The 12,406-nt window shown below is 31.3% G+C and overlaps 1 protein-coding gene across 1 annotated transcript; it reads right to left on the reverse strand.

Moving 5' to 3' along the window:
• Positions 1 to 4,620: 4,620 nt before the first annotated feature.
• On the reverse strand, positions 4,621 to 9,708 carry LOC129942019 (vacuolar protein sorting-associated protein 26B-like). Its single transcript, XM_056050810.1, has 7 exons — positions 9,526 to 9,708; positions 8,234 to 8,424; positions 7,765 to 8,162; positions 7,515 to 7,690; positions 7,302 to 7,444; positions 5,279 to 5,501; positions 4,621 to 5,217 (listed from the first exon to the last, which is right to left on the reverse strand). The coding sequence occupies exons 2-7, from the start codon at positions 8,378 to 8,380 to the stop codon at positions 4,853 to 4,855; spliced, it is 1,452 nt and encodes a 483-aa protein (XP_055906785.1). The 5' UTR covers positions 8,381 to 8,424; positions 9,526 to 9,708; the 3' UTR covers positions 4,621 to 4,852.
• Positions 9,709 to 12,406: the final 2,698 nt, after the last annotated feature.

Genomic DNA, 12,406 nt, shown 5'->3' on the forward strand with positions numbered 1-12,406 from the left:
ATTTCATATGCCCTAAACAATAAAATGAGCGATAAAAAACTAAAAAAAAAAACACTCCAAATTCGAATAAACTATATTCATATTTTGATGTAAATGTTTCATTATTAATTATAAATTTTTGTTGTAATCATGTTTTGATTTCCGACCCAGCATAAATAGTAGAATGATCTTGATCTAATTATTGATGAAGTATACGCCGTTCGGATTCGGCATATAAACTGTAGGTCTCCTCCATCCCTGCAATTACTCGCACACAGGAATGGTTGAGAGTTGTAAGTCACTAGGCCCTGGTTCTCTACGGACTGTTGCGCCACCTAATTTATTTATTTATACACCGTATTTAGTTATACGAAATGTTATGCCAACACAATGAATATCTACACGCAATGCATAGTAATACAGTATTATCCTCGTCTTTGATTGATATTTGTAGTTATAATTAAAGGAGTCCAATACTTTCCGCATATTACCCACTTTATATGTACATATATCAAAAGTAAAGATAATGTTGTAAAGGGCCCACCACTATCCAAGATTACAACATCAATGGAAAGAAAAATTAATCCATAATTTCGTCTTTCTTGCTGCTTGATGAAAAGCTGTTGTGTGCCGTATTTCTTATGTCCCATTCGCACTCTCATTGACATGACCTTTCTCGTAGAAATGATGGCGAACCAAAATCATGAAATGAAAATGATTTGCATTGATAGTATTCAAATTAGATTATATTAAAAGGTAACAATTATAAGAATCAAAGAAAACAACAAGTAGCTGATTTACATAAATATGCAGCATTATTATTTATTTATTTGGGTTTTGGAATTAAGTTTATTTATTAAAACAATTTTGCAGCATCAACGGAAGTGTTTTTTAAATAAAATTAAGAATAGGCAACATTTCTAGTCCTTTTTTATAGATAAAAGGGGAGAAAACTTAATATGGTGAGATTTGAGAGAAAATAGGAAATAAATAATTTTAAATACGTCCAGACATTACATATGAGAATTGAATAAATGATTTCTCAATTTATGTCGAAAAATAATAAAGACTGATTTTTTGTTTGAGCTGAGTTTATAATAATAAATCCATTGTAACAAAATTGAATGGAGGGAGAAAGAAAGTAATTGAAATCATAATTATAATTGTAATCTTATTTCACCTGTCCAAATTATTTTTTCCAAAACAGGCCTTATTTAATTTGTTTATTTTTGTATGGCAATTCAAATTATTGTCATAATCAAATAAATGTTTGTTAACATGCATTTTAAATGTGAATTCAATTGCTCTCTTCTTAAATCGTCTACGTCTTAAGGCAGAGATTTTTAGCTGTTCTTATGTCGCAGTTTTGAGTTAGAAATGCAAACTGATAATTTTAAAAAACGTCCCTAGGTTCATAGTAATTTTGTACTACATCAAACCATCAGCGAATTAAATTGATTAATTTAATTTAAGTTATATTTATTACGCGATATTATATGAGTGGTAGGAATGTAAAAACAAATCTAATCAAAATTGGTTCGCCACCACTGCTACAGACCCACAAACATACATATATATACAGTTATACACATAAAAACAACTTGAAACTTTATACACATACCTTAATTTTTTTTTGTGAAACCTTAATAAAAGAAATTATTATATTAGAAATTATTTTTATTATAACTTTGTTCAATTTATTAATGTTTTTGGGTTAGAAAACTACTTCTTTGCTTTTTTGAGGTAAGTATTATCTTTTATTTCAAGTTAAAGGGTACAAAACGTGACGCTTCTAGGTTTCTTGTGATAGGTCTTTCTATAAGTGCACTATCTCCAAATTCCTAAGTACTTAAGAATGAATGTTGCGATCTATATAATTGACTTAATGGATTGTTTGAATCGCAGCAAAAGCAATAGAAAACAAATGTCGACAATATAAATTGCATCAAACTGTCTCAGCTGATTTGAAAATAATTAAAAACTTGCACTTTGCTTTTCCTTGGCTCAATAGACTCACCCGAAAATTACAAAGGAATTTCATTCATAAATGTAATTGCAAAAATAATTTTGCAGTATACTATTTTTAAGGCTCGAAAAATGGATCGAACAGAACAATATTTTATCGGATCTACCGGCTGGTTTCAGAAAAAACTTTTCAACGATCGATCACATCTGTACATTATCATCAATAGTCAAAGCTTTGAAAAGTGACAAAGAGGTCTTCGCATTTTTTGTTGACTTTAAAGCTGCTTTTGATCTAATCAATGGGAATGCTCTTATTTATAAGTTGACACAAATTCTACAATATCTACAAAGTTCCTGAAAGTAATTAGAGAGATGTACACGGGTATGAAGGCTGCTGTTTGGGATGGAGTGAGCTTTCAGAATGGTTAAGCACCAGCAGAGGAGTCAAACAAGGATGCCCACTTAACGCTCTTTTGTTCTCGTAATTTATAAATGATGTTGGGGATGAACTTCCTGGGGGAATAAGAATAGCTAGCTGCACCGTGAATGTGTTACTATACGGCGATGACATCGTTATATTTTTAGAATCACCCGAAGATTTGCAATTGATGACTAATCGGTTATCGGTATTGTAACAGATGGGGACTTTGTATCAACACGACAAATTCCAAAATAATGGTATTTGCCCGTACATAAAGCGCTTATAATGGAAGAAGCTGGAAATTTAATGCTACGCAATTGGAGGAAGCAAAAGAGATCAAATATCTAGGCTTGAAATTGAATCCAACATTAAATTTCAAAATTTATTTATCGGAGAAAGCCCAAAGCTCACAACGAGTTTGATAAATTTAACATGGAAAAATATCTTCTCTAACAAACAAATTAATTTATCTACAAAATACAAAATATTTAATTAAGTAGTGAAATCTGCTGTCTTGTAGGGTTTGTCAGGTTTGGGGATCAATAGAATGTGAAGAAATTGAAAAATGTTATAGGAATTGTATAAAGAAACTTTTCAACCAACCTCTGAATACGCCTAGCTATGCAATATATTTAAAAACAGGTCTTGCAAAACTGCTAACAAGCAGTCTGAAGTCTCAAGCTACATTATCAAAGTCTGCAGCAACCATCAGAGCACAAGCCTTTCGAAAAAAACTTCTTTTATATGAGAAACATGGATTGGTGGTTTGCAAGATGGCAATCTGTTGGCAATGAGCGTGGAGTGAGATGGGATGATGATTTCAGCAATGTAAACCATGTAAAAGAACAAATGAACAGCATCATAGAGTAAAACGAGGACATAATTAGGCATTCACTGGTAGAAGAAGCTCAAAACTCATTCAGTAGAATAATCCACAGTCAGCTCAGCTATAACCTTGGTGCCAGAAATTATTTCAAGGATTCACTGAGTTATGAAGAGACAACCTAATCTTTTAAGCAAGTTGTTAAGTTCTCAACTCAAATGGAAGTCCTTATAATGGTAGTTTTAACCATTTCTGTATGCTGTGTAACTTAAAATCAAAAGATTGTCTACATTTCATTGGTATCTGTCCAATTCTCAATACTCATAGACGCTACTTTTTTGGTAAAAATACTCTTACCCTACAAGAGACTATAAACATCCTTGACGAGCACGATTTGAAAACATTAAGTACATTTTTGAAAGATATTTACAAGTATAGATTGTTATTAATAACAGAATTCTATTAAATTCAAAACATACACACATTAGGCTGACGGCATAGCCATAGCTTCTAAATTCAAAAATTGTATAAAATGTTTGTAAATTAATATAAATAAATGAACTACTTACCTACTTACTACTTTCCCTTGTTAAAAATTGGTCGCATGATGCTTATTGACTAAAACATCGGTTATTCCTTCTATGGGAATCTTTTCACGTTTTTCATTGTTAGGCATTGATTCTAAGGTCTATGTATTCCTATGCTGATAAAAAATGCATTTATATTTAATTAAAAATGTTTGGCCTACATAATTATGCAAAACCCCATCAAGAATACATCAAGGAATTTCGTTGTTAGAGATTTGTTCTGATACCTGCTCAAATCCAAGATAGCCAAAGGAGATTGACGTACAACTATCTTCAACATGGTTTGGGAACTAAGAATAACTTTCATGATGATCTAAGACTATATACGATACCGACAATTTGTAAGACCAGAGTTGAACTCTTGTTTTTAAACTTCAAACTATACGACAAAAACTCAGAATCAATTTGCAAACTATGCGACCGCAAGCAGATAGAAGAAACGCAACATTTCATCGTTATATGCCCAGTGTTGAAGACGTTAGAAATGCAAGATTATGGAGAAAATCTATGCTTTAAAGAGACGAACAAATATTTAACGGTGAAAAGGTTAAGCTTTTATTCACTGAATAAAAGTGAAATTCAAGTACAGACAACAAATTATAAACGAAGACTTTTAATACGAAATGTAAAGTAACAATATCTAAAAAATGAAAACACTATTTTTTCAGCTGACAGCATAAAGTCAATTGAACCATTGTGAAATATCTATGTAATAAAAAAAAGAACATTGAAATTAATTACTACACTCCTGTTCCCAACTATGTAAAATGTTATTCATTTTGTAAAAATAAAAAAGCGCTTGTCATCTACTTATAGTATAGATAAAAGTACAACAAAATAATAAGTATAATATTGTAATACAATTGTTTTTATTGCTAAAAAGATATGGTCTACATGCCGCCCTCTGGTACTCAATTGTATTTGTAATCGTTTATTTAATTTGAAATCGCTTATTTTATTTTTATAATATTATTTTATTCATTGAAAACTGTTATACATATAATATGCTGATTAAATTATAATCATCTGCCAAACATAACGACAAATTTGGAATTTTTCACTATAGTTCTTAAAGCTTTATACGGAAGGTTCTTGCTTTTGAATATTCGACTCGACATCTTTTACATTAGCAGCTATAGGTGTTTTGCGCTGCGATGGCGATGGATTTGAGATTGGTGCACTTGTGTCAGCAGATAAAGAAACATCTTCGTAATTCGATTCATCGTCAACAAGGGGCAATGGTGGTGGTGTAGTTGAGACAGCTGTAGATGCAGCAACAACAATATCATTTGATTCAAAGAGATTGGCAGTTGCATTAGCAGCGGGTGCTGGTGCATTGGTAGATGCGTTCGCATCGCTTAAATGCTCCGCAGCTGAGGCAGCTCCGTCAGCAGTACCCCTTAGCATGTCAACTGGTTCATCACCGGGAAGTTGTGAATATTCTATAATAATAAAAAATATTATTTCAGATCTATTTATGAAACTCGTATTGTTTTATTGTACCTTGTTGTGGACTTTCCCTTGTGAAAAGACCCATCTTAGGATCAATGGCTGGGCGATATTCAGCATCAACGTGTTCCCGTTCCGATGTTGTTGTTCCGCTGAAGCCACTTATTTCATTTCTACCACCAACTAGATGAGTCGGAGCACGAGGATTACTTGTTTGAAGTTGTTGGTTTTGCGATGTTTTTCTTGTTTTGTCTGCTTTACGCCAAAGAATAATTTCCTATAAACATTTTTTGTTTAAAAATATATTTTAATTGATCATAAATTTAAAAAAAAAAACTACTTTAAAAATTGAAAATTAGTAGACGAGTTTACGAGGTGTTGGAAAAACGAAGCAAGTCAAATGAATTTGTATTCGTGTTGGAACATTTTAGCACGACAATTCTAATTGGAAAACGTTTAATCAAATTGAAGAGTCTAATCACTATGAATTATTAGAAAGTTAAGGCTTCATTATGAATAATGCAATCATATTTCCTTTCCATTTTAAAAGCTCAGACCAATAAATAAGAACGTGTTTTATGTGTTACTTAGGAATATTTAAAATTATTTAATCACTATTGTTGTGAAGATCAACTATAAATTAATATGTAAGTTAATATTTTGTAATTGATTTTATTAAATGTCGTTGTGACTGACAATTGTCAATATTGTTGACCTATTGTGAACTTTTTCAAATTATCTATTTTTAAATGGTTAGCTGTCAATTTTATGTATCAATCGTACATTTTCAGTCGATAAGTCTTTGAGAGGTTGGCAATAGCTTAAAAATAATAAAAAAAAAAAATTGTTTTGAATTAAGATATAAAATTCGTTGTTGTTTTGTTCCCAAAGAATTCAGAAGGTTTTGGTTTTTCTAACAGGGAATCGACAGTCTTATGTGAAAGCTTTATTCAACTAATGATGCATCCAATGACATTGACAATTTATTTACTAAACTCAACATTATCATCATGGCAAAGGTCACAAACGAGGAACGTCTGCAAAAAGTAGGCGACCAACACTTTAAGAGCGTTAACTCTAATTTTGGGTAGTAGTAGGGCCAAAGTATCGAGAACCTCACTGCCGTTCAGGCGTTAGTAGCAAACGATGCAAATCAGGGGCATGATTATTGGATTCGCGGCGAATCGTTTTGCTATCGAGTTTTTCAATTATAGCTTTCTCTTTAGCCTTCTTCGTTTTGAATTCGACCGACAGCTTTTTCGTGGCAAATTCACAGACGGAAGTTTTTATTATTATTCACTATTCGATTTTGTAGATTCTTTCTTGATTGTAATTATATAAAAATGCTTTATTTTAATTTTCTTAAAATTATCCACAATCGACAATAAAATATAAAATTTTAAAATTCATTCATTCTCCTGGACTCCTGTAATCCGGAGAATTTCTGGGATTCTACAAATTCCTATCTTTCAGAACAAATATACACCATAATTGATTCTATTTTTTTTAATTAAATATTATTTATTGAATACCTCACGGCAAATTTCACAAATTCAATCAAAACAAAACAACATTTGTGGAAAGCTGTCAAGCCAAGTGTAAAATCACTGAAATAAAGGAAGACAAATTAAAACCAAAAGTGTTAAATCACTAGAATACACTTTTGGTTTGAGTTTTTTCCTACATTCCAGTGATTTGACAGCTTTCCATAAACTTTGTTTTGTTTTGATTTAATTTGTGGTGATTTATTCAAAATTTTATATTTTATTGTGGATGAATTATAAGAAAATTAAAATAAAGCTAACTCATATTTTTACATATGTATGTACATAATTACAATCAAAAAAGAATGCACAAAATCGAACAGTGAACACTTTTTCGCCTGTGAATCAGCATGGCATAATATTTAATAAAATCACTTTCGCAACGCTGATTTTAACTTCAATTGATAAATTCTATTCAACCGTCAATATTTTGATAATTGATTTTCGAATAAATGAATAGCGCTTCGAATCTGTCAATATTGATATAATAATTTGTAGGTGTAACAGGTTCTATAATGAACACAAAAACTTACTTGTTGTTTGAAGTAGCGTCGGTCTTCAGTGTCCATAAGAACCAGATTCAAGAAATATTTCACAGAAAACTTCTTACTTATGTCTTTCATTGTAGGAGTCAGGCTGTAGCCACCCAAAAATACACGTATTGGTATACTCTCACCTTAACGAAACAAATAAAATTTGATTTTTTTTAATTGAGCACATTTTATAATACAAAAACAAACACAAACCTTTTACTGGAGCACCATCCATTATTTCATATTTTGCAATATTTTCATTCTCAGTGAAAATATTTGGCCCAGATCCGGTAGATTCCCGCTTGATGATTGTAATTTCCATATGTTTGATTTTTATGCGCACAAGAAGGAAGTAAATTTTGCCAACAATCACATCTTTCAAATGATATCTTTTTGGAATGCGTTTAAAATAAGTTTATTTTGTCTTAATTCTTCTTAATTTAAATTATGTATGCATACTTACTTTGATTTGTTATACTCGAATTCAATGTGCAAACAATCTTCAATTCCAACTTCCATCTTAATTGGAATATTTGCATCAGGATAACTACACAAAGTATGTACAGCAATGTCGACTTCCTTGACAATGTCGCTTAGTCGTCGAATGATTGTTGCCCGGAGAAAATATCTCAGACGAACATTAGAGCCATTATACACCTCGAATGGTTTCTCAACATTCAGAAACTCAAATGGATAATCTGTGTTTTGTATAAGATCACCTGGTCGAGCCAATTCTTTTATAATAGTCTTAAACTCATGGTGGTTGCCTCGATCATAGAACAATTCTATCTGACCAATAAACTCTATTTTGATGCCTTGGTGCTCGAGTCGGCTACCAGGTTTTTTAAGTGTAACATTTACCTACAATAAAGGTAAAACAAGCAAAGAAAATGAATTAAAAAGAAAAACTAGTGGTTGGTAAATGTTCAAACCTTTCCTATGACAGGCTCTCCGTCATAGTAAAGTAGGCATTGTTCTTTTTTGCCATCCTCTGTTTTCAGTTCTACCAATTTACGGTTTTCGGCTCCACTGAATACGATATCGAGTTCTGCCGATTGACCGAAACCAAGAAAATGCATGCTTAGTTAAGCTGTTTCCAACACGTTTGATATTTAAGGGCAAACTGTAAAAAAATTAAATATTTATTATTTATAAGTTGTGTTATTGGAAGACACAAGTTAAATCAAAAGTTCATAGGTAGGTATTCTATGCTTTAATTGAACATTAGTGACACTATAGAAATTGAAATGTCTGTCGAAAATAAAAAAAAAAAAACAAATGTTGAAAAACACCATGAAATGATTTTGTAAAGTCTTTAAAGGGGAGGAGTTGATATTAAAATACACATAACTTAAATAAATACACTTTTAAGTTATGAAAAGTGAGAATGGTAGATCGCATCTAAGAACTTTCGGCTAGACATGAACTTACTTTAAAATTTAATAAATAACAGGGAATACAAACTTACACAAGTTCACATGACTTTTAATTAAGTAAATTTGTTTGTTCCTAAAACTAAAGAGTTAAAAACGAGTAATATGATGTCAACGACAATTTTAACAAAACAGCACATCCATTAATTAGGTAAATTATCAAATAATTTATTGAAAGTTATTAAACTAAAATTATAGATCCAAGAATCTTTAGGATTTTCCAACACACAAACGGAATGCAGCCGGGCATTGCCTACGTAATTTCTCATTACCGGCCACTAAAAGGTCTATACGTACATATGTATTTATTGTACTGTGTACCACTAGTACAATAAATCACAAAACATTACGCCTGTACGAAGGGGAAGGGGGTTTTGCGGCTACATACAATTTCTATTACGCCCCTCAAGTCATTGAACATTTTAGATGTAATTTTTAGCAAACATTTCAAATCTACAATGGTTTTTATTAATGTGGAAAAGATTGACCCATTGTTCTATTTCCTCTGAAAACAAGATAAGTCTAGTTGCCAATAGCCCTGCTTAATTTTCGAGCTTCATAAATGCATTGAAAATTATTGCATAGATCTGTCATTGAACTTTGATGTGTTCAACAAGATAACTTAACTTGAATCTCTTTTACAAGTTTTATTGTTTAAAAAAATGTTAAAAGCAGCTACATTATGTGCGTACAAATATTAAATATTATCTTCATCGATTTTACACTCTAGTTATTGGAATTTATTCCGAATATTCAACATAATCTTGAAAATCAGCCAAAAATATACGTACTCTCTTTTTTAATAAAGTGTAAAACACTAAGAATGAACAATCATCCACAATTATTGTTCACTTCAATTGTAGTTTGATTTGAATATATTTTTCAATAAATTTAATAATCGAATAGTTTTAGAACAATTAAAAGCTATTGGAACAACAAAAAGAAATTGTATAAACTTTTAAATTGGACGAGAAATTCAAGAATTCAACACAATTTATTTTTATTTTACTTTAAATAGGTGTGTTCATAGTGTATTTTGCGATTAACTTGAGCTGTCAAAAATCATTGGATGTTGAAAACTAGGGTGTACACACAATAAATATTAGGACATATGTGAAACTTCTAACACAATGTTCGGCTGTGTATTATGTTGCGTTATAGATATAGCTTTCTTTTAAATCAACCAGGAAAATGTTTGAATGGATATTTTGCTGTGTTACTTTTTGATTAAAAACAAGAATTATTGAAATCACTTAAGGAATTTTATTTGAGAACAAATAATTTGATAGCAAATAAATTCTATTCTAAAATACATTTTTCTATTTTTTGACGGAAATTCATTTTACCGAACAGCTGATTCTAATTTGTTGAAAAATAAAAACGAATCCTTCTACTAGTTTTTGTGTATTAATTTTATACAATCTAAATGATTCCTTCTGGATTTTTTTCAATAAAGAAAACTTTCAAATTCTCAATTTAATGTTTCAATGAATAATGATGAATGCGTTGCTCTTGATATCTTTGTAGACTAATCGGTTTATTACTTGGGGTCTCCAATGATCATTTCCGATGACAGGTCATCGGTCTGTCATCAGATAATCCAATAGAGACCAATAATCCAACATCCAGTCCATGATCCGGTCATCGCAGTTTGGAGATTTCTAGCGGATCAAAATCCTATCATCAAATTTTTGACGTTTGTGTTGTATGTAGTGAGCGTCCATTTTTCACAGTCTTTTTTAAATTAAAATTTCATTTCGTTTAAATTGTCGTCGAGTGCCTTAATTGATTAACTCAAAGTTATCTTTACTAGGCACAGAACAGCTTCAAAGCTGTCGACCGACATCCTACAAAAATTCTTATAGTCTGCACCGTCCTCCCATAGTAAGTCCCTGAGTAGGTGTGCCTCCAAATCATGAAGTTCCCTTACTTCGAGAAATGCATTCACCCAAAACCTGTGTTTTCTTTTATCCTCTTGAATAGTTAACTGTTGTAGTTCCTCCAGCTTCTTAAAGAGCGTTCATTTTTTGTTTACTCAAAGGCATTTTTTTTTATAATTTGTTTGAAATTTAATTTTGTAAAAAAAAAAACAATAACTACCGACACTAAAAGTAAATCGACAAAAAAGTTAACAACAGATTAACCGTTTCTAATGTCAAATGTGACATTTGAGGTTGCTCATGGCAAGACATAATATGCCCAGTCAAAAAAAAAACAACAATGGATTGCGAAAAAGAAGTTGGATTGGAATTTACTCTTGTGGAGCCTTGAGGTTAGAGTTACCCTAGTCAATTTGCTAGACTTTTCCTATAAATAAATTTGAAGTCAATCGTTGTAATTTTATTAAGAAAAGCCAGTCTGGTAACGGTACGATAACTTACTATGTAAGGAAGGGGATATGTCCCCCCTTTTAGGAGGTAGGGGTACACAGTTTAACTGAGAATTAGGTATATCGGACCATTTCTAGTTTAATTATATGTTCTTTTTTGTTGTCTAATGTGAAGATAATTTATTAATCATAAATTGTGAATTATTAACTGACATTTTTAATAACTTGCAAATAAACATTATTTATTGAAGTGAATCAAGTATCAATTAAACATTAAAACATTTGGTGGTATTTCCTAAATTTTCTGGAGGTTTGTTAATTTTAATCAAAAGTCTGTCAAAACACAAGTATCCCCGGATTTTGAATACGTACCGAAAGAAAACAATTTCCAAAAAAATTTTAACTTACCCATGGAAAACCCTATTAATAGCATCATGGATGACAGAAAACGAGTTTTGATTAAATAATCCCCTTGTATAACAGTCGGTTAAAATGTATCCTTGGATCGAAAATGGTGGGTTGATAGCGGTTCAATCAGGGTTTAAGTTCCTATGTATAGTAAAGTAATCATATATTACGGAGTTTAAATTCTGAAGAACAGTTATTTTAGTAAAATTAAAATGTCGATGCTTTTCAAATACTCGGTTTAGATATTAAATACGGTAAAATGGTATATTTTTAGCTCATTTCCTTGTTTCGAATGAATAAAATACACTTTAAACGTTAATACAAATAAATATATGGTCCGTTTGTCACTGCAGCTTACGCAGCAAAACTTTGCTACCAGGATCAGAAGGGTGTGCTATACTTAATGATTAAAGAATTGAGGTCCAATAAGATCAGTTGACCTTATTTGATTCTTAGCTTCCTAGGTTGTCCTGAATACTCAGTGTTCTTTTCATTCAGATTCTTCGTAGAATGTCATTTTCGTTGCTAGATATCAGGATCCACTCCTATTCTATCTTATATTTCGATATTACCTACGAATTTTTGAATTTTCTAAACATAGCATCTTTAAAGGTTTTAAGAAGAATTTCATTTTAATGTTATTATTATATACAGGACAAAACATACCAATAAATAAATAAGTACGTTTAAACCTCTCCATTAAACACAATATGGTCACCACAAATATACGCCCAAACTATTTCACCCCCGAACCAATCTTCGACATCTACATTCTATTCAGTATAGGTATGGTATTGATAGTTTGGCTCAAAGTATGAGCTATGCTGTTTTACCGGTATATACCTCGGCATTCAAGTCAAAAGCTCTTTGTATCCCCATTTATTACCCAGAAACAACAAGAGTAGAAGGAATGTCGATATAAAACCCAACTGGAG

Source organism: Eupeodes corollae, chromosome 1 (genome assembly GCF_945859685.1).
Source record: "Eupeodes corollae chromosome 1, idEupCoro1.1, whole genome shotgun sequence".
Lineage (NCBI taxonomy): Eukaryota > Metazoa > Arthropoda > Insecta > Diptera > Syrphidae > Eupeodes > Eupeodes corollae.

Coding starts and splice junctions, on each gene's coding strand:
- LOC129942019 (XM_056050810.1), bottom strand. CDS start 8,380: ATGCATTTTCTTGGTTTCGGTCAATCGGCAGAACTCGATATCGTATTC. Junction 8,163..8,233: donor GAGAGCCTGTCATAGGAAAG/GTTTGAACATTT, acceptor CCTTTATTGTAG/GTAAATGTTACACTTAAAAA. Junction 5,502..7,301: donor GACGCTACTTCAAACAACAA/GTAAGTTTTTGT, acceptor AAATGTTTATAG/GAAATTATTCTTTGGCGTAA.